General features: G+C 37.8%; 2 protein-coding genes across 2 annotated transcripts; one reads left to right on the top strand and one right to left on the bottom strand.

Annotated features, from left to right (window-relative positions):
* Nucleotides 1-1167: 1167 nt before the first annotated feature.
* On the bottom strand, nucleotides 1168-2253 carry LOC134749113 (uncharacterized). The gene has a single exon (XM_063684016.1). The coding sequence runs from the start codon at nucleotides 2251-2253 to the stop codon at nucleotides 1168-1170; it is 1086 nt and encodes a 361-aa protein (XP_063540086.1).
* A 5417-nt stretch (nucleotides 2254-7670) lies between these two features.
* Nucleotides 7671-18732, top strand: LOC134748908 (DDB1- and CUL4-associated factor 12 homolog). The gene is made up of 10 exons (XM_063683779.1): nucleotides 7671-8067; nucleotides 8671-8818; nucleotides 11039-11191; nucleotides 12641-12762; nucleotides 13312-13411; nucleotides 13974-14136; nucleotides 15058-15215; nucleotides 15739-15895; nucleotides 16423-16520; nucleotides 17613-18732. Exons 1-10 carry the CDS (start codon nucleotides 7970-7972, stop codon nucleotides 17763-17765), a joined length of 1350 nt encoding a protein of 449 aa, XP_063539849.1. The 5' UTR covers nucleotides 7671-7969; the 3' UTR covers nucleotides 17766-18732.
* The last annotated feature ends 3689 nt before the right edge of the window (nucleotides 18733-22421 follow it).

Here is a 22421-nt window from a genome sequence, read left to right as displayed (position 1 = left end):
CACCTTGCTTCAAACATTTCTTACACTTTTTTATGACCTTCATTACTTGAGCTTTACCTTGCGGAATCCAATAGTGCTCTCGAATAATATTCAAAGTATGAGGTGGGCCTACATGGTAGTTCTTTTCGTGTACTTCTTGTATAACCCTGTTGGTAAACTCGGAGTTTTTTGGAATAAGTATTGGATGCTTCTTATCATAAGACCAATTCGTATGTTTCATACGTCCACCACACCGCAAGATTCCATCCACATCTAGGAACAGATCAAGGCTTCTCATTAACGCTGTCTTTTTCCCGTTTATCTCATCAGGGAAATGTTTCTTTTGTACTTGCAAGATTTCTGTAATACCGATTTCAGTCTCAGTATCATTAATAACTTCTGTCTCACTTCTGGCATCTACTTCCTGAATTTCTCCCGTAAGGTAGGCAGGTGGGTCTACTTCATACCCTTTCAGTACCATTTCTGGACCATCTATACTGTCCAGAGCCTCCCCGGCCGAAAGAAGAGTATTTTGTTCTAAGTACCTGTTACTTGGCCAGAATTTTGAATCTTTTACGAGGAAAGGTGGCCCTGTAAACCAAGAGGCTTGCTTTTCTTCCCATAGCTCCGGGCGTGTCCCTAAATCGGCTGGATTTTCGTTAGTGTGTATGTAACAGAACTCGACATCCCTTAGTTGATTTATTTCATCTATGCGTCTTTTTACGAAGGGTGGCAGTAAGTTGTTAGTTCTAAGCCAGTAAAGCACGACTTGGCTGTCCGTCCATAAATACTGCTTATTAATTGTCAGATTCAGGTTATCCTTCAAGTACTTAAGCAACCTGCTTCCTATCAAATAGCCCAGTAATTCCAGACGGGGAATCTTCAAGTTTTCTTTGTCTTCTACAGGTGTCACGCGATTTTGACATTAAGAACGCAGTCTTAATAGTCCCTCTACAATGAGTGCGTAAATACGCAACAGCTGAGTAGGCGAACTTGGAAGCATCGGTAAAGACATGAAGTTCATATTGTTTTGCACCTACCGGCATGTCTTCAGCCACATATCTAGGGATCTTTATATCTTTTGCTGTCTTTAATTTGTCTACAATGGACTTCCATTTTTGAACTATATTCATTGGTAAGGGTGAGTCCCATTTAAATTTCTGGATGCACAAGTCTTGAAACAGTAATTTAGCTGGTAGAATGTGACGCAAACCCACATGGATCATAGACACGAGCAAGAGTTCTAAGGATATCCTTTTTGTTTAGTTCATCATTGGCTTGAGTCTCAAGCGCCTTATCTTCCATTTTCAGTTGTAAAGTGTCATCTTGTAGGTTCCAAATTAGACCCAGAATTTTCATTTTTCCTGACTGATTTCCAGACTGGTTCTTAGGGATCTTCTCCATAAATTTACTATCATTTGACACCCAGTCTCTTATATTCATTGAAAGCTCATTAAATACTGTCCTAGTTTCATCATACAAGCGTAAAGCTTCATCTAGGGATTCAACAGATGTCACTAAATTATCAACATAGCACTTGTCTGCTATTTTTGTGAGTAGTGCTTCATTTGTTTTGGATATATGGTATCGAATTGATGCTGTTAGCAAGAATGGACTAGAAATTATCCCAAACGGGATTCTACAAAATCGGAAATGGCGTATGTTATCATCCGTTAGTTCTTTACTAGGGTCCTTAACCCAGAGAAATCTCGTCACGTCTCTGTCTTCATTTTGGAGGCCAATTTGTAGGAACGCCTTTTCAACATCTGCAGTAATTCCTACTTTGCCGGTTCTAAATTTAATCAATAGCGCAGTAAGATCTTCTAATAACGAAGGACCTCGGTACATGCATTCATTTAAACTATTACCTTCCTTTATTTTTGCTGAACCATCATAAACGATCCGCCCGTTCTTTCCTTCTTGTCTCACTATAAGATGTGGCAAATAGTGTACCGGAGGACTTACTTGATAGATAGGTACTGTTTTAGGTTCTATTTCTTCGATGATTTTTGCATCCAATTGTTCCTTTATAATTCGGTCATACTCGCTGAGCGTACTCTCGTCAGATCTCCGCAGTAAACCTTTTAACCTGCCATAGGCTAAACCATAATTGGTTGGTAAATCAGGCGGGTATTGGATCCATGGCCACTTGACCTCATATCTGCCATTGTTATAATGTACAGTTTCATTAAAATATTTAACAGCTTCTTCTTCTCTGGTATTTTTGGGAGAATCTGTTATACCAATGCTTTCTAAACTCCAAAGGAATTTCATGTCAATACTTCTTAGCGGTAGATCAGGTTCATTGAAGTATGTACAATCGGTATTGTGGCACTGACAATAGTATGTAATGACTGATAAAGTATTATATTCTTTGTTTTGTTCGCCATTCCCAGATACAATCCAACCAAAATCTGTATCTACAAGAATCATGTTTTCCTTTTCAATGCGCTCGTTTCGAATAAGCGAAAAATAATAGTCATTACCTATTAGTAAATCAACATTTTCCCCCCTGGTGTCATCATCTGCTAGAAAATCTATTGGCTTTTCTATATTAATCTTTACAATAGGAATTCCTCTTGTTATATGAGGAACTATGTTGATTCTTAATTCCTTAATGATGTCTCTTTTTGTTTTAATTTTGATTTCAGCTGATGGGCTACATATGGTTTTCGGTGAAGTTGACGAAAAAGTGTACATCGTGAGAAAATCTTCTCCATCTGGAATAATTTTTAATTTGTTTGCTATTGCTGAGGTAATGTAACTACGTTGTGATCCACCATCTAAAATCAGCCTGCAAAGTAGATGCTTATTCTTGTTGTGGATTGTCGCCACTGCCATCTGTAAAAATGATGAGTTTTCTTTAGTAGTAGAATTTAAAGTGTCAGTCTCTGCTATGACAGCACTATTAATATGTGGTGTCTCACCCTTTTCGGTATCTTTAAATTCAGGCTTAGTCTTCTTAAATTGCTTCGGGCACAAGGCACTATTGTGATCACCTTTACAGAAGTAACAATTCTTCTTCAATCTGCAGCTTGAAGCGTTGTGTCCTCGCTTAAAACATTTGTAGCATCTATCCTTTAGTTTCTCCTTTCTTCCTTTTAGATTCGCCACTTTCCGACATTCGTTACTATAATGGGTTCCTTCACAAAAAATGCAATTCTTTCGGATTTTTTTAGACGGCTGACCGCCCTTCTTTTGTTGATATGAGATATACTTTCTTTTTGATCCCGCCTTTGCCAATCCTGTCAATGAAGCTGTTGAGGTAGATGGAAGTGATGGAGTTGAGCTTGATGTTACACAACTTCCAGATTGGTTATTCTGACCTGAACGTTCCATTGCTGTAATTACTTGTTCCAGACCCATATGCAGCTTTTCAATGCTTTGATCTTCAGGAGACAATAGGTGTACTTGGTAAATAATATTTTCAGGAAATTTATCAGTCATTAGAACACGAAGGTGACTACTGTTGGTATCCTCCCCCAGATTGTGTAACACACGTAAGTGTCTCTCGAGGGCATTTATTGTTTGTCTGCAACTAGTAGCGTCATTGTTACTCTTTCTTATATTCATTAGGGCTTTATAATGAGCATCAATAACCTTCTCTTTACTCCCATACCTTTCTTTCAGCATGCTGACCGCTACTTCATAGTTTTCATTTGTAATGGAAATTCCTTCTACCGTTCCTAACGCAGCTCCTTGTAGCGAAGCAAGCAAATAAGAAAGTTTATCCACATTTTTTAGGTTTCTTGTCCCGACACTAGCCTCAAAATGATCCCAAAACTCAGTAAATTTCAGGAAATCTCCACTAAATTTTTGGAGTTCTAGTTTCGGTAGCCTTGTAACTTGGCCAGGGTTTGTTCCTTTTTCACTATTAACATTTAACTCGGTATAAGTGTCTAGTCGAGATAGGACATCTTCCGCTATTATTTGATCCGCCATATACTCTTCCGACATGCTACCAGTATTGCCACAATGCTGCATAAAGTTGAGTCTCCTTCTCTAACGCATCAATAGACCGCCTTAACTGGGTACGCATCTGCAGCAAGTCCATCAACTGCACTTCTCCTCCCTCAAGTATAGCTGCAGCATTCGCTGTCAATTCCTTTACTCTACGATGTCTGACTTTTACACGCGCCTGCAATGCTTCGTCCATTTTTGCAGTTGATTTATGTATTACGTCTTTAATTGAGTGAAGATCCTGCCCGTTTTTTTTTAATGAAAACTGCAATAAGTTCAATTGCCTGAAAATAACACACAACTTGGTTGATATCGTGATAACAGTAACTATTACGTTGTTTAAACAAAGTATTATTGTTTCACTGAATGTCTCACTCTTATAGTTCAGGTATGAAATAACAGACAAAAACTTCTACTATATAGTTTCAAACATTGATGAAAAGGCAACATCAAGAAGAATCTTCCTACTATCATCCCACAGCGGGTTTTTTTTTATGAATACACTGCTTACCACAATTCACGCTTCCTTTATTGATCCAATTCACTGTTTTTCTGGTAAAAATCACTTTTCTGTACCAACCAAACACAAACTTTGTACCTTATAGAAACTTCGCCCTTGTTTTATTCCGTCCCGTCAATGTCAAAGTGAAAAAATTTCAGTTTGACAACCAAAAAACGCGGCAATAGTGATGCGCCACTCCAACCGTAAAAAATCGATTGAGCATCTAGGAGTACGAATTAATGTATCTTAAAGACAATCGACATCGCATACACATCAAAGTTTAGATTTTACTTACTTTTACGTATAGGAAAAAAAATCCTAGGCATTAATACGAGTAATGATATATTCAACTCGACCGAAAATAAAACCGATAGTAGACAGTCGAATTGACCTAACATCCGACTACATCCTTGGTTGATACAGAAATGGATGCGTTCAGGATTACGATTAAGGGAGATAGACTTTTATAGACGCAATCGACATTGTACTGAATAATCAGTCCGAATGAGAGGCATATATCATTCCAACACGCTTGAACGTGGAATCGAAACGCAAAACAATTCAATCAATAATATCGAAATAAGATTATATTAAAACAAACATTCATTGTGTATGTATTTATTATCTCGTTTTCTTTTTATTATTATTGTAAATTGTTGCATAATTATTGTTGTTATTTAAATGATTATCTCAGAAACCTTAAACATTTAATTAAATTAATAATATGTATTTGCTGACCCTATTCAGGGTTCATGTGATACACAAGAACTATGCAACAATCAAATATGCACCACTGAATGGTAGAAATAATGTAACCCACAAATATGTGAAATTACTGTAACCTCAAATATAATTAAAAGTAATAATTAAAAAACATAATATCTTTAAGTATGGAACAATCTGGGCAACTTCTCGCTGCTGTGTGGGAACTTGAACTTTGAATTACTTGATAAATTGACTCCCTACTACTTTCATAGTGTCAATATAGTATAGACCTTTGTTGATTGTTTGTTGATTGTTGATGGCGTTCAGAGCCACGTTGTTTTACAGCTCTTGGTGAGCCAACATGACATCCTACTAAACCTTGTGGAGCTACTACGAGCCTCCCTTGTGGAGCCACTACGGGCCTCCCTGGTGGAACCACTACAGGACTCCTTGTTGGTATTTGGAGCGATGTTGTTTTACAGTCCTTGTTGGACCAACATGGCTGTTACTAGATATTGACAGAGCCAAATAAGGCCCTTTGTGTCGTTCAGAGCCACGTTGTTTTACGGCTCTTGGTGAGCCAACATGACATCCTACTAAACCTTGTGGAGCTACTACGAGCCTCCCTTGTGGAGCCACTACGGGCCTCCGGACCTTGATGGAGCCACTACGGGCCTCCAGACCTTGAGCCACTACGGGCCTCCAGACCTTGATGGAGCCACTACGGGCCTCCAGACCTTGATTGTTACTTGGAGTCAAACACAATTACTACTGGTAAGGTAACTGAAAAAGGATCCAGCTCCCACTCTTTCTGTTCCCACACAGTAAACGTGAAATATCTCCGGCATCTCCACCAATTAATCTTGTCGCCGCGTTTATTGATGAGGATGTAATAGACGACAAGACTAACAATTGATATTGAATAAAGTATCTGCATTTAGGTTTTGGAACTGCAATATTTACATAATACTTTGTGAACATTTATTAACATTGTAATCTGACTCGAGCGACCCGTGGCTTCTGCACGGCTACGGTCTAGCCTCGCCTAGACGAGCTATTGACATCACGGGGAACTAATCTTGCCACAACACGGGGTCATGGCAAGGTGTGCAATCACTACATTGATCGCTTGTGTAACATACCCTTACTCGAGTCATATTTGGTTGGAACCATTTAGGTCCCCACAGGTCTCCTCCAACCCCTTACAACCTGCCCTGATATTGCCTCACTTGATATATTGACTTGACTTGCAATTAGTATCACACTCGACTTTGCTTGTACTACATATTGCTGTTCCACAACCGTCCAGTGCGGACTTGAATACTTGTTATATGCTTTATTCTACGGTTCATTAGAGAATAGAAATTGTATAGGAAACTTACCACAGCTGGTAATCTATTCTTTTATTTTATTACTCACTCAACACAACTTTATCTATTTGTTTGTCTGACATTGTTTTTCCCTCCTTCTTGAACTAACCTTCTTTTTTTAATGTCCATCGACAATATAGAGGTTAGTGTTGCAAGCAGGGTTGAAGATATATAGAATCTATAAATTATTTGTTGTGCAACTTACCAACTGCTTGATACTCGCGGTTCTTCGCGACAGACGGCCGTCAATCTGCTGTCGCGAGGCGAGGTAATTCGCAATATTCGCATCGGAGCGGGCCGGTGCGTGGCCGTTCTGTATGATAATACTATTAGTAACTGACGAGAAGGACACCACCTTACGCGATAGACACGAATGACACGATGGAGAAACTTGTACGTATTGATGTGTCCTTGTACTCCTTGTCGTTAGTTGTGCAGTTACAGCAGAGAATAGATAGTATAGAGGGTTACTGTCATAATAAATTTTGTAGTCACAGTAAAACTGCAATCTATATGAATTTATCTTGATTTCCGAGGCACGTTTTTTCCTTAGACTTTATTCATCTTATACGGAGTTACATAATAATTATGTCTCTGGTTACAGTGCTATAGAAGCTCTTTATTTCTGCTAGTAGAATAATAACTAACAAACCTACAATATCGGAGGTGCAATGTGGGTGCAATAGTAGTGAAGTCACAGTATTACAATTATTCTTATTGTAATACTTGGTAATACTGGAAGAGTGAAGCCGTTTTTACCATGATAAATAAAATGAGGTTACAAGCCCCATCTATTTGTCACCATAGCTAACCAAAAATTTTATTCGAGACTTTCGAGGCTAATATCCAAAATGATTCCAAATATAGTGTATTTAAAAAAAGTGTCCTATATTTTCTATTAGGTATTATTAGGTGTAGTTGTAAATTTCATATAATTATTGATTAAATAATTATAACATAGTTTGTCAAAGGACTGTATCATTTCAAACATAGAGAGAATCATGCTATATTTGTCTTACACTAGTACTAGCACCCGAAAGAAAAGGATGAGGATAGTTATTTTTGTTCTTATTTACTGACAATTTGGTTTGACCAACTATAGATATTATATTTGTTACTGGCAACAATTTTCATTCTGACTCTGACAGATATCACAGACAACCAGCCTGCTTTCCGTCAGCGTATTTATTGTTGCAAATAATCCGTGGCTCTTGAAAATATCTTTATTTTGTATCATAATTACATCCAAAATAACATTTGATTACTAAAATGTTTAATAAATTCCTTGTGTCATAGTGGTGAATTGTGAAAGAAATGGTCGGACTCCATTGCTGTGCGGACAATGTCGATTTATGGATCTGTATACAACAGGACAAAACGAAAGTGAATAAATAGTGTAGCGTGTGGATTTCGGTGTTAATTGTTCCTAGTTACCAAGGTTTTTGTAATCAAAATGGCACAAACTGTACGTCGGGCGATTGAAGGGAGATATCCTTCCTGCTATATTCCGAAAAGACTAAAAGAACGCAAAGCTAAAGCTGGAATGCTGAGGTAAATAAATTTAATAATAACTTGCTGCCATTGACCGCAACTTTTTAAAAATGTATATTTATTTTAATTTACTGTTCCTTTTTAGGCCAAGGAATTGATAATACAGCCAATTACATGTTAATTTGTTCTTGACACACGCATTAATTTCGTGGTGTTTTATCTTGCGTTTGACCTAAAAAATGTTCAGATAATGTAAGTTTTTTGTTGCTATTCGTAAACTCAAACAAATTGTTTGTACAGGTCATTGCTCTGCCTGTTTATTTGTTTAGTTAGTAATTTCTAATGAATTAAAGTAGGGTCAGATTAGATACAGATCCACCTAAAAACACCATGCCACTTTTGATTTACATTTTTTAAGACTATGTTAAAGCCATAAAATAAATACTTTTTTCCATTCTAAACTCATGTGTTCAAAAGGGGTAGGCTGACAGAAGTTCTCAAGTATAAAAATGTATAAAACTGATAAATTTATGGTAAATAATATATAATTGTAAGAGTTATTACTATTAAGTTTTTCATGGGTCTATAAAATGGACAAGTGTATTGTTCTTAAATGTATTTTACTGTTTTATACTATAAATATTTTTATGGTTATAATTGCAGGGTAAGCCGCCCCGACAAACCGGAAGACTTTGTATGCTACTCGGACAGTGACAGCGAGGAAGAGACTCCGTTCCAGCAGCACCGCATACTTACTACCTCATACAACTTTGTAGACTATGTCCGCTCTAGAGAAATACAAGCCCCGGAGGTAAGAAAAGTGATTTGCTGCATAATAGGTGGAAGAGACATAATAATAAGCAAACTTCATATTTCGCCCATCTCTAGCCCAAATCTTGGTAGAATGGGCCTACGTCCAGCAGAGGTACATAATAGTGTCAAAATTAAACAGATTTTGATGAATAACGTCTATTTACTCAAGTAGACACACTACTATTTAAACTATAAACTGAAATAAATGTCATATACGAAGGAAAAAATGACCAATGCCTCCAGTGTCCAGAGCTGGAACCGAACCAGCATCCCCTGTTTACCGGACAGGTGCCTGAACCGCTCGGCTGTCCGGTCACGGTGGCATGGGTCGAAATTTCCAAGTATATGACAATTTCCCGAAGGCTTGTGGCGCCCCCTTTCGACCTTGTAACTGAATCAACTCGGGTGATTACCAGCTAGCGGGGTTCCAGCTCTGGACACTGGAGGCTTTGGTCATTCTTTCCTTCGTATATGACATTTATTTCAGTTTAACGTCTAATTAGCTCTTCCATTACCTTCTTTCGAACAGGGAAGGCTATGTAAAAATATCTCATCATTACAATCTTTAACATGCTTTTCTTACTTTTAAGACTATGAAGAAAAAAAATCAATGACACCGAAAACACGTGTAACTCCTTAGTCTTACCAGGGGGGTGTCACTGCGCAGTTTAGGTATATTTGGCCGGCGCACCGCCCAGGAAGGTATATGGCAGTGGGCTGCCGCTCGGCTCGCACGATAGTCGTATCACGTGGCGCATAATTGAAAATACGCAATGGCTATATCTATATATATAAACCTAAATCGCGATATAATCTGTATAAAAGATAATGTTCTGTTTACGGATGTCTGAATAAACGGAAGAACAAGGTAGCAGAAATAACATTTTTTTTTATTCCTGCCTATATTGACCGACATATTTTCAAATGAATAAGTACTTCTGTGGCATACCTACTTCCGTGAGAATCAGACATACTATCTCCGGCTAAAAATTTTATGTTTACAGAATCAACGTTTGTAATTCCTACAAATTTATCTTAAAAATAATAAATTAGTAGGTATAGGTACAAAAATTTGTCAAGTGACAACCCCGTGCCGACACTCGCAGCTCGGTCATAAAACTGTGGCGCGCAAAGAAGATTCACGGTTCGTGCGCGGTTATAAGTTTCAAATTTGCTTGCAGGCGGCGAGTGTAGGTATAATTTTATACCTAAATCTGGCTTTTGTGAAGGAGTGAATTTTCTGTACGGTAGTACTATTAGTTATTCTGTGGTCTTACCAGATTTAAGCAGTCATTTTTCATCAATGTGAATGCTGCCGGTGTCAAATACGTATATGTTGCCTGTCATAGATTTTAATATCGACCTTCTTTGTCAGGAGGGTTCTATGAGCTATTAATATTTAGTAATACCATATTTTGTCTCTAAAGTGGTATGGTAAATTTGCTTACAGAAGGTAATGTTGCCTCGTTTGGCGGTATGTTCACATTTTTACATCACTATCAAAATATTTATAGAAATGACATTGTTGCAGTTTATAGCTATTGCGCATTTTTATTTTTTATCAGTATTATCTAATCTTGGTGCATGAAGTCATGGACTAGCAGATGCCCTTGACTCTTACCGAAAAATAAAGAATTCGCGGAAATGTTGTTGAAATGACTTGCGAGAAAATTGGGGATTTACAAATGAAAGATTATTTGTTTATTTTATTTCTAGCTTTAATTATTCTGCAGAGTGCAGACAATTGATTTGAAATGTTAAACGTAAATTTGGTTTATTTTCTTCTGTAGACCCCTTCTGAGTACAAGCCTCCTGCAACTATTTCCATCTGATGTTGAAATCTACAATATAACAGTCATAGTAGTCAAATCATAAGTTCATTATAAAAACATTAGCAACGATTATTAATTACACCATACAACAATGTATCATTAGCCTTCAAATTATCTTAATTATATTACTGGTTCCTACCCGCGACTGGGGACTCAAATTATCCTCATACCAAATTTCATCTAAACCTTTCCAGTAGTTTAAGCGTGAACATGTAACAGACAGACAGTCAAAGTATTTGTAAAGTTTGTTATTTATATTATTATATAGTAGGGATACGCTAAATCTTATCAAATTGTTAAGGTAGTTTCCGAGACTCCATAAATGCAAAACCTCAATTAATTATGACTTAAGAGACCAGGAAACTAATTAGTCATCTATTTTGCAGCCTAGATCCGTGGATCCCCTCTATGCCACCCGCCACATGCTCACTCGGGATCTATTCCGAGAGACCCCTCTCAATCTGGGTAACATGAACAAGGTGTTCTGCTCACAGTGGCTCTCAGACCGACAGGTTGTCTTCGGGACCAAATGTAACAAGGTAGGTATCACTAAAATTACGGTAGTATTTGATGCACCAGCTAGTAACGAACTTGTAGTATAGCTCGGTGGATTCCCTCTATAACACATGTCCACTCTGGATCTATTCCGAGAAACCCCACTCACCCTGGGCAACATGAACACGGTGTTCTGCTCACAATGGCTCTCAGACCGACAGATTGTCTTCGGGACCAAATGTAACAAGGTAGGTATCACTAAAATTACGGTAGTATTTGATGCACCAGCTAGTAACAAACTTGTAGTATATTCGGTGGATTCCCTCTATAATACATGTCCACTCGGGATCTATTCCGAGAAACCCCACCACCCTGGGCCTGTAATTGGTGGCGCAATCATAATTAATAGAATGCAAGTGTGTTAGTCTATAAGTTGTTGTTGCCACTGTTGGTGAACCTTAATAAATAAAAAAACATGAACACGGTGTTCTGCTCACAATGGCTCTCAGACCGACAGATTGTCTTCGGGACAAAGTGCAACAAGGTATGTATCAGTAAAGTGATAGCCTGGCGAAGAGCTTACTATAGAAATCATCCTATGAAGTAAGGTCTTATTTGATGCGCCAGTAAGAGTAGTATTTGATGCGCACACTTAATCGGGATCTATTTAGAAACCCCTCTCAACTTGGGTAACATGAACAAGGTCTTCTGCTCACACTAGTTCTCAGCCCGACAGGTTGACTTCGGGACCAAGTTTAGTGAGTTTTGTGATATCTACCAAACTCTAGTCTAGTTTAGATATTAAAAATATGGCTATTGTATTTTTCACCACTCTGTTAATTTTATTGTTCCTCTGTCTTACATCTGTTAGTGATAAAAATAGAGTTGCATATCACAATGCGCTTATGAAAGTCGAATAAAGCTACACGAGCGTTAAGCTTAGAATAAATTTAAAAGTGGAAAAATTACTGCCTTGGATGTGACTTGAACTCACGGCCTCTGGATAGATACTCCAGCGCTCTGCCAACTAAGCCACCACCAAGACCTCATCCATAGTCAGCAAATCTTCACACTATATGGGTCTAGGGGACCCTAGCGACATCTACCGTAAGAGTGTTTTAAATTTATTCTAAGCTTAATAGCATCAATCGCAGACGCTTTTTGCTTGTTAAAAATTAATTTACACGAGCGTTGTTTGTTTACCGTGTGTTTAGTTTAGATTTGTTTGGATAGAGAAGTTTATTTTTTTTAAATCGAAAGACGGTCTTAAATATCTTATAAAGGGTTAAGTAGGTAAGTTTAGGTTTAAGATAAAGTTAAGTTACATATCAACCGCTAACACAAACACAAAGGGGCCTCGTCTGCCAACAAACCACTGTGTGGTTTGGCAGAAGAAAATATGTATTTAGTTGTAAGTAAGATTCTTGAATAAACGTTTTTTTTTCTTAGTTTTTTTTATATCCATAAGAGCCGAATCAATCATTTTGTTGCAGCTGAAAGTATACGACGTTCGGACCCGGTCTTTAGACGACATCCCCACCCTGCGGCCGCGGGCACCCTGGGCCGGGGCCGAGCATCAAACTGGCATACACGCGCTACAGATCAATCCATCCAGGTAAGGGCTTGTGAAAAAAAAAACTTTTCCCATCCTAAATGTAGGTATGGACCTTGATTTGTTGCTTATTTCTTTAGGTTAGTGTCTAAGAAGTTTGTGGATTCCGATATTAATGGAATCAATTTTAATAAAGAACTACTATAGTTTGTCAAAGGACTGTCTCATTTCAAACATAGACAGAGATAATCATACTATCTTTGGCTTACACTAGTACTAGCACCCAAAAGAAAAGGATGAATATAGTTTTTATTGTTCTTATTTACTGCCAATTTGGTTTGACCAACTATAAACAAAAAATTTCGTACCTGGAGGAGGATTGTCATCAATAAATAATTTTCACGTAATAACACTGAGACAGAAGACTGCAAAGTATTGTCATATAATTTTGGTAAACCTTGTAATTAATGGAAGAGCGGAGCCTTCTGGCACAAGTATCTCTTTACTTAAAAGAAGGTTCTTGTTTTGATTATAGTTAAAACCTGTCGTGTAACCAATAAATCATTTTTCATTTTCATAAATTAATTATAATAATGGTGTATATTGCTTTAGGACATTGCTGGCGACGGGTGCGCAAAATTCGTGTGAACTCGCTATCTACAGCTTACCCACCCTAGACCCAGTTTGCGTCGGAGAAGCGCATAAAGATTGGGTAAGTTCGATATCAATTATGATCAGCATTGACTTTGCGAGATTGACTTATGATCAAATAATTACGGTGTTTTCTCAAAATGTACCTAGTGTAGTCGTAATGTTAATATTGTAGCTTAAACTAAGCGTTTTTTTAAATATAGGTACCTAATGTTTTTTCAACTTTATTTTGAATGTTTTCGAATTTAAACTGTCGGGAGACATACTAACATTAAATAATTTCACGGTTTCGCAATTTGTCGCGCGAGTGACTAAAACAAGTGTCTTTTTTTTTTATCTGGTTTTTATGGAGGCTTTGGACACTCTAGGTGAACATGTCAGCCTCATGGGTGCTATCATAGTTCCCTACTCAAGGGAGAGGTCAATAAAGTGGTAAACACTGATTGCTTTGTCCGATATAGGCTCTGCCAACCAACAATTGATCTGTCCATTGTGCATGGAGCCCAGACTACCAAAAATTATTTTTCTCAAGTCCGAATTCCGGACGCATTCCAACAACACGTGAGACAAGTCATCAGTCTTCTGACAGTCTAAACCGTGAAATGATTGAATGTATCGTTTAGATCCTGGACATGTGCTGGCTGGACGACGAGTTCCTGGTGACGGGGTCGCGCGACTCCAAGCTGGCGCTGTGGCGCGCGCCGCCCGCGCCCGCCGTCGCGCCCGCCGAGGCGGCGCCCGCGCACCGCTACATCACGCCCCTAGTCACCAGGGAGTGCCGCTCGGGTAACACTCACTACCTAAAATACATACATACATACATATAATCACGCCTATTTCCCGGAGGGGTAGGCAGAGACCACGGATTTCCACTTGCTACGATCCTGACATACCTCTTTCGCTTCCTTCACTTTCATAACATTCCTCATACACGCTCGCCGGTTTAGGGTGCTCTTGACCTGGCCTTTCTTCAGGATTTCCTTAAAATCATGCTTGTAATTTAAAAAAAAACGCTTTATTCAGACAAAAGTCCATAGAACAACAGGTTTTAAAAATGAAAATACAATAAAATTAAAATTATACTAATAATAATAATTTATTGTAAAAATTTTTTTTTTATAATAACAAAAAAAATACAAAAATTATTTTTATTTCTTTATTTGAGATAAATTGTATCCATAGTATTGTTAATTTGGCTTATGACTACGTTAGTTACACTACATTATTTATTAACTACTACTACATTATTTATTTATTTGTTTAGGGACGTGAAATTACAGTTGAACCAATTTACAATTAGCTCACCCAAAATTTTAGGAAGGTACATGTACAAGTATTGTTAGAAAGATAAAAGCTACGTGGTAGCTAACATACATTCGCAAAATAAACACTATTAAATATCACTTGCTCATTTCCCCACAAAATGAAGCCGTACGCGTCTACACTTTGAAAGTAAGCGAAGTACCTAAGCCGACTGCCTTACATTGGTCTATCATCACCATGGAATGTCGCTCCTGTAAATGACTCCTAGACATATGTGTTACGAGTTCCTAGTAATTTAAATGATTTAAGTTTACGCCACGACGGAGCACTATGTGGCATCCAAAATACTGTTGGAGAAATAGGCTCCAGAAGTGGGACCATAAGTACTGACAATACAAAACTAAACCCATGTGTCAAAAAAAAACATATATATTTAATTTTCAGGCCAAAAAGTCCGCGCGCTAACATTCAATCCCCGTTGGCGCGAAATCGCCGCTTTAACCCTCAACGGCTACATCCACGTGTTCAACGCTGAGACCTTCAAGCAAACCCTCTCCAGGAAACTGCCTTCGTGCCAGGACCTCGTATGCCTTGCCACTCAGGTACCTTCAAAAGGAGGTTTTATATGAAATAAACTGTAGTAGACTTAAGTTTCAAGCGTTTTACTTGGATGGATTCTTGATTAGATTTACACAAATTATTCTACAGTGTAACACGTAAAGTGACCGATTAATATTGGTCATAGAGTAACTTATACTAGAGCGGTACTGTCATAGTAAATTTTGTAACCCCAGTAAATTCACTGCCATCTGTCGACACACTTTAAAACTAAAAATGAAGATTTATAAAAATACGATAGAATGTATTTAAATATAGATAAATGTTTTTTTTTTATTTGCAATCATTATTGTTATGATTTTGACCCATGTTCTTTCACTGATATGCGTTAAAATTGTTAAATAACAAACAAAACCGTCAACGCCATCTATACGACTGTAGGCCAAAACTAGTAGCGCCCTCTGAACGAGAATCAAATTTTCTTGATTTTCTAGGCACGTTTTTTCCTTAGACTGTATCCATCTATTACGGAGTTATATCTATCTTTGATATTGGTATATGTTTCAGGAAAGCGGCATTTACGCAATAGGCTGCAAATCCTATACGTTACTATTGGACTGCCGCACTCTGCAGTCCGTCAGGAAGATAACTTCGCGGTACAACGGCTGCGGCATCCGGTCTGCCAGCTTTAGAGGCAACATGCTCACTATCGGCACCGGACTAGGTGACTACCCTATCATTATTATTATTTATTTTTCAAAGGTCTCATGTGATCACTCACTCACTCACTTCGTTCGTTACTTAAACCCACACTCGTGTTTTAATGCCTGTCATTATGTAGCAGTCACATAAACTACTATTAGACATTTTTGGAAGTTTAGAACATGGATTTATTTGGGAAAATAGTAGGTATACCAGTAATTAAAAGTTAAAATACGTTAAAACATCTTTTATTATTTTTTAAATTAAGTCTAACCGAAAACCACTAGAAGGAATTGTCTTAGGTCCCTATCACTCGACGCGATAGGTATACCTTAAAATTTCGACGAAATTTTTTAAGCTGACCGTTTAGGACTATGAGAGTTCATACGCAACGGTCACAACGATAAACGGTCAGCTTATAAAATTTTAACTATATAGGTAAGAATGTATCCACTTCAAACGTCCTTTGAAAAAACGCCTGTAATCGATTTATTTATTTATTTAGCACTATAAAGAAACAAGTCGTCACAATATTTTTTTTATTTGCAGGTTTGCTAATGTTCTATGACATGCGAGCGGCGAAGTATTTAGAGAGTCACATACACTCGTCCAAAACTGTCACGCTCAGGGCTTCCAGGGGATATGTGGTAAGTTTTTATATTATGAAGCTAATAAAATATCTAATAAGATAAATTCTCAACTATTTGTGGCATTAAAAAAGACGGGTAGAATGTACGGGACGCAGCCGCAATGGAGTACGAGAGACGTCATCGGGACACGCGACAGGCCCAAAATTTGTGTCAACCTGTGTCAAATTGCGAGGCCGAAGGCCGAGCTACGCCTAGGTTTAAATGTGACGGCGTCCGACCTCGGTGGGTTCCCATGCGTAGCCAAATGTTGAGCTACAGGAAAGCAGTGCTTGGAATAAAAACTATGGTCAAGGTTTAGCGAGGCCGAAGGCTGAGTTTCTTATAAGACCAGAGGCTTTTAGGGTCGGTTGCACCAAACCGTCTGTCACCGTTTTACCGTTCGCTAAATTTTATTGTATGGAAAGTTTCGTAGTTCTCTGCTGCTTGACGTTAATCAGTCTGTTAATTGTGATTGGTGCAACTGGCCCTTAGTGTCCGTGTCCGATTGCGGCGCGCTTCTGTGTGTCCGAAATTGTGTCCTGCAAGTTAACTAACAAAATAAAAAATATTTAACCAAAACGTAAATTTCTAAATCCTCAGCGCAGCTTTTGTCAAAAGCGTACTGAACGGCATCCGCAACAAACTTCGTCCAATCTACATCAGTGATAATCCGCACCCGTCAAAGCAAAATTAACATACAGATGTAGTGCATAATTATTTTTCATCGTATTTTCACGGAAAATTATGAACGTGTCTTGCTACTTCAGTCAGTCTCGTTACAAAAATTATTCACTTTTGACTGAATTAGCATGACAAATACGAACGTTTACTAGAAAAATAAATAAAATAAAAAAAGCCTTTTATTTCTGGGTAAAAAATATGAATATAAAATTAATTGCAAACTTAGTCCAGGATCCTCTTCCAGAATCTTCCACCTCTCTCGATCTTGGGCCTCCCATACCCAGTTGGCCCCCGCCACCCCGACCGCCGCTATGTCGTCAGCCCAGCGTGCCAATGTCCGTCTTTGTTTTCTTTTTCCATCTGGACCTCTTACAAGAAAATACGATGAAAAACAATTATGCACTACATCTGTAACATGTTTTTTTCCAGTTCCCAGACGAAGAAGCGGACGGCTTCAATCAGGTAAAATACGTGCCCGCCATCTACACGCACTGCTACGACTCCTCCGGCACTCGCATCTTCACTGCTGGAGGACCACTGCCTGCTCCTCTTATAGGGAACTACGCCGGCATCTGGCAGTGATACTTACTCTTATTATGATGGAAATGGGCATTGGCATATTTCTTTAGGTGAATAATTATATTAAACTGCGTTGGCACCCGACAGTGATAGTTTCACCAGGGATGTTGCGGATGCGGATTTTTAAAGGCTCACGTCCGCGGACGCGGATGTCGAGATTAGGCACATAAAAACGTCAAATATTACTCTTTAGTAATTTTTATTAAAAAAAACGAAATTTTTAGTATTAAACAAGAATATAGGTGCCCCACTATCGCATTACTATACTAAAGTCCAAATAAAACAAACTTTTCACTTCTTGTCACTGTCCGTCGCCGCATTAAGCTCCGCATCGATTTTATTCGGATGCGGATGTTGAAAATAATGCGGAAGTTCCGCGGTTGCGGATGCGGATGCGGATGCGAATATTCGCAACGTCCCTGTTTCACACCAAGTTTAAAGTTCCCGTCAATGTAGGCCTAGCAACAAGCACTTATGAATGGTGAATAATATGTACATATATATTATCTTAAGCTCAGAGCAATTTATTGATATATTGATTATTTGCCTTAGCTCAAATAATCTCACACATTTTGTTTCATTTTCACATTGTCATAATGTCAATGCGGTGTTAGTTACTGCTTTATTATACAGGGTGGATTTTCTTAGTGAGTCAGTTAGGGCAGCTACTTATTCACAGCCTTATTCACATTTTTCTGTCTCGCCAATCAGTCCTGTTACGTTTAAGGACCATTATACTGTATGAAGACATTACTGTAGGACTGATGGGCGGGATAGAAAAATGTGAATAAAATTTCACTTTTGCTCCATAGTAAATGCATGGAAAAAGTTTTTTTTTATTTGTGGCTCTTAAGTACATTACCGTAAGTTGACCCCTAGGAAACTATTGATACTGGATAGTAATGGAATCGATTAGCATAAAAAAATTGCATGTGAAAAATAAAAGTTAATTTTCATACAAATTGTACGGTAATAGCAAAGATAGATATAACTCCGTAATAGATGGATACAGTCTAAGGAAAAAACGTGCCTCGAAAATCAAGAAAATTTGATTCTCGTTCAGAGGGCGCTACTAGTTTTGGCCTACAGTCGTATAGATGGCGTTGACGGTTTCGTTTGTTATTTAACAATTTTAACGCATATCAGTGAAAGAACATGGGTCAAAATCATAAAAATTATTAATGCAAATAAAAAAAATGATTTATCTATATTTAAATACATTCTATCGTATTTTTATAAATCTTCATTTTTAGTTTTAAAGTGTGTCGACAGATGGCAGTGAATTTACTGGGGTTACAGAATTTACTATGTCAGTACCGCTCTAGTATAAGTTACTCTATGGTAATAGTTTTCCTAGTTAATTTTTTTTGGTCTAATACAAGCTTTTGATCCTGGATAGGAATAGGATCGATTGTCATCAAAAAAAAGCTTGCCAAAAATGACCTTTTTCTCGCAACCTGTATGTTTTTTCCAAAATCTGTAAACGCCAATCTTCATTAGTTTTGAAATTAAGGGATACCCTTCTAAGACCATTTTCGGGTAGCAGCACGGGATCTAGTAGCTGCCCTCACTAACCCACTAAGAAAATCCACCCTGTATATTATTATGTACATCATTATAAGTTCTGTATTTGGGTGACTGTTCAGATTTGGCCCCGACTTCCAAATTCGCAAAAAAAAACAATTCAAGTTTATGAAGCCCTTGTCCCAAAATGTACATTATAATTATTATTAGGAAATATTAGCGTAATTTAATATTACGGCATAATGTATTGGATGAACCATGTTAAAAAAAAAACATTGTAATGTGTATTTTTTTTTAAATTATTTGCCGCTTTCTAGGGATGGAAGTTAGCTGTGGGGGCTACTGCAATCAGAACATTTCAAGTATTGTATATCTCGCTCTCGCGCTAAAGTAATAAGAAAAATAAATTAAACTTTCGAAGTTTGCGTTAGGACCCCAGACAATGATTTCTATAAAAATCGAGTATTTGTACCATATGGAAACCAATTTCGTTCAGTCGTAATAAATTTGCCGCTTTTTTTACTGACAGAAATGGCTTGATAGACTATAAACAAAAATCAAAGACCACAGACAATCATTCAGATTTTAATTTTAGGTCTGTGTCAAATACCAATAAGTGGGCGTCCAGACGGGTCAATCAAATTGCCAATTTGATTATCAATATCATCTATTCTATTAGCGGACGCTAATAGATGATACACAATTTTCACACGTGCACAATTTTCGTCCTTAAATATATTTTTTACGTCCAACCAGGCCCATTTGTCAGTTTAATCAGATTGTGCGAAAAGTTGTTAGGGACCGTGCGCGTTGGAGGGTCTGCCATTTTGTGGCCTGAATCGGAACCATAAACATGTACATTGACACTTCACGCCAAAGCAAGTGCTGCCATCTTGTGGGCTACTTTGGAAGCATACACTACATTACGCCTCGCGCCAAAAATCTGACGTCTCCTGTGCTGCCCTCTACAGTTTATGCACGCTCCCTATACTTTTCGACGAGGAAAATCCATACCATGGAAATTCTCTGTGTTTCTGGAAACATTCAGGTCGTGTGGTGCGCCGTAACGGTATAAGATAAAACGGTGCACAGAAATATGAACTTTTCATTAGGCGGTTGGATATGCGTGCAATCTAGTAAAATTGTAAATATGAATTTTAGAATTAAGTTTCTATTGTCATTTCTCCGTGAATTCTGTATTTTTGTTTAAATATTATTCGATTGTCATTTTGTTATGTTACCATATTTTAGTTACGCTATTTTTTTAATGTGATGGGTTTTCATTTACATAGGCTATGTATCAGTAGTGGCTAGGAGGATATAACCAAACGGAGTAGCCATTAACAGGCGTTCCCCTCTGTCGAAAATAGTCGGCCATGAATCTAGTATAACTGGATCGGTCATGAGGAGTGGGGGAAAATGACCGAACGGGATAGTCTTATGTATCTTTCAGTAGGAGTAGCAGAGAAAGCGCTGTTATTGTTTGTCCTTGTCATAGTTTCACTTTTCCACCGCTGCCACAACCGAGGTTGTGGCAAACAAATAAGTACGTGACATGTCATGTTTGTTCGTTGCTTGTTTAATTATCGTTGTTTTGTATGAAATTGTGCTTTCTCTTATAAAATATAGTGATGGTTAGCGTTTTGAATGCTTGAACTTTAATAAAATACTGGTGAATTGTTCTGTAATCGGCTGTAATAGCCGCTCTGAGCAAAAATATGAGATCATAACCTTTCACACGTAAGTACGGTATTTTACACCTTCCTCTTAACGCAATATGTGAGAATAACATCGTAAAATTACGTTACACTCAAAGCAATGTAGAATCAAACGATTTCAATAAAAATATCACAATTATTTACGCAAATTAACAAAACATTATTTGTAAAATTATCCGCCCAAATTACGTAGGTAGGTAGGCGTCTGAGGTCAGCCATTTTTAAACTTCTTCTTAATTTAGCTGCATAACAATCATGTTAGGGATACCAGATGAAAATATCATAATTTTATGGGTAATTTTGACCTCGGAAGTTTTTTCGTACTTCTAATTTCAAAAAATAAATAAACAAATGTTGTGAAGATTAAATGTGGTGTACATTAATTGGTGTGATTGCGATTTGTGATTTCTTTAAATTAAAACCCATAATACATTTTATTTTACGTTTTATTTACTAAACATGTTTAATTTTGTACCACCTGCGCGAATTATAGGAGGTATTTCATTGTTCATACGCCTAAAAAGAACGGCCCATTGACATTTTATTCAACAATTTTAATACCGTCAAACTTTGCCTCCAGGGTAATCGCCCCAACGTGATATCAAATATTGAGGTAATTTTTACCAATATGGTATCCCCACGTTTATGACGTCATCTATGTCTATCCCTTACGGGCGCACGCGTATAGCTGGTCTATGTAATGCTAGGTCTATGTAGTCGGTCAATGGCGATCAATTGTCTTACACAATGTATGGACTGACGTTTATTTGACATGGCTATTTTGACGTTACGTACACATACATTTGTACGTATACATTTGACGTTCCCCTCCCCCGCTAAAATTGGTAGACTTTTTTGTACAGCAAATTACAGACGTGGCGGCTCCGTTTGGTTATATCCTCCTAGAGTAGTGGCGTTGAACATGTCAGATGTCAGTGCACACACACGTCACTCAAGCGGTGTGCCGTCGCTCATAAGGATCTCTTTGGATATTACAACGCACACGCATCCGGTGAGCACAGGCCTTTGTACATCGTACCTAACATTTATTACTGAGATAGTGAGTTGTGTAAGAATAGCGTAAGGATGTGGTTTGACTGTTTTTACTCGATATCCATGTACATTGGACACTAAAATAAAAGACTTTGCCGGAATGTAGTCATTTTATTCCACAAGTAATAACGCCCATCTCAAAAAAAAAAACCCGAGTGATTTCTGCTTGCAATCTACAGTACTAATTATTTAAACTTTGTATATCTGGATTTCCGTACAAAAATTATGAGAATTTATGACGTAGGTCATGTGAATCTCAAGTACAAATAACCAACATATCTAATTACGTATTTATTTAATTGTATATGTATGTGTAATCTTCTTATTCCTGCAATTTATTCGTGCACTACCTGTTTGTTTTGTT

Source organism: Cydia strobilella, chromosome 17 (genome assembly GCF_947568885.1).
Source record: "Cydia strobilella chromosome 17, ilCydStro3.1, whole genome shotgun sequence".
NCBI classification, from domain to species: Eukaryota; Metazoa; Arthropoda; class Insecta; order Lepidoptera; family Tortricidae; genus Cydia; species Cydia strobilella.
Note: the sequence above shows the minus strand (reverse complement) of the source record. Positions and strands in the feature narration are given on the sequence as shown.

Bases quoted from the DNA above. Each gene is read 5' to 3' on its own strand.
- LOC134748908 (XM_063683779.1), top strand. From the start codon at position 7,970: ATGGCACAAACTGTACGTCGGGCGATTGAAGGGAGATATCCTTCCTGC. The intron at 12,763-13,311 runs GTAAGGGCTTGT...ATATTGCTTTAG, and splicing joins CTACAGATCAATCCATCCAG to GACATTGCTGGCGACGGGTG. The intron at 14,137-15,057 runs GTAACACTCACT...TTTAATTTTCAG, and splicing joins CACCAGGGAGTGCCGCTCGG to GCCAAAAAGTCCGCGCGCTA.
- LOC134749113 (XM_063684016.1), bottom strand. From the start codon at position 2,253: ATGAAATTCCTTTGGAGTTTAGAAAGCATTGGTATAACAGATTCTCCC.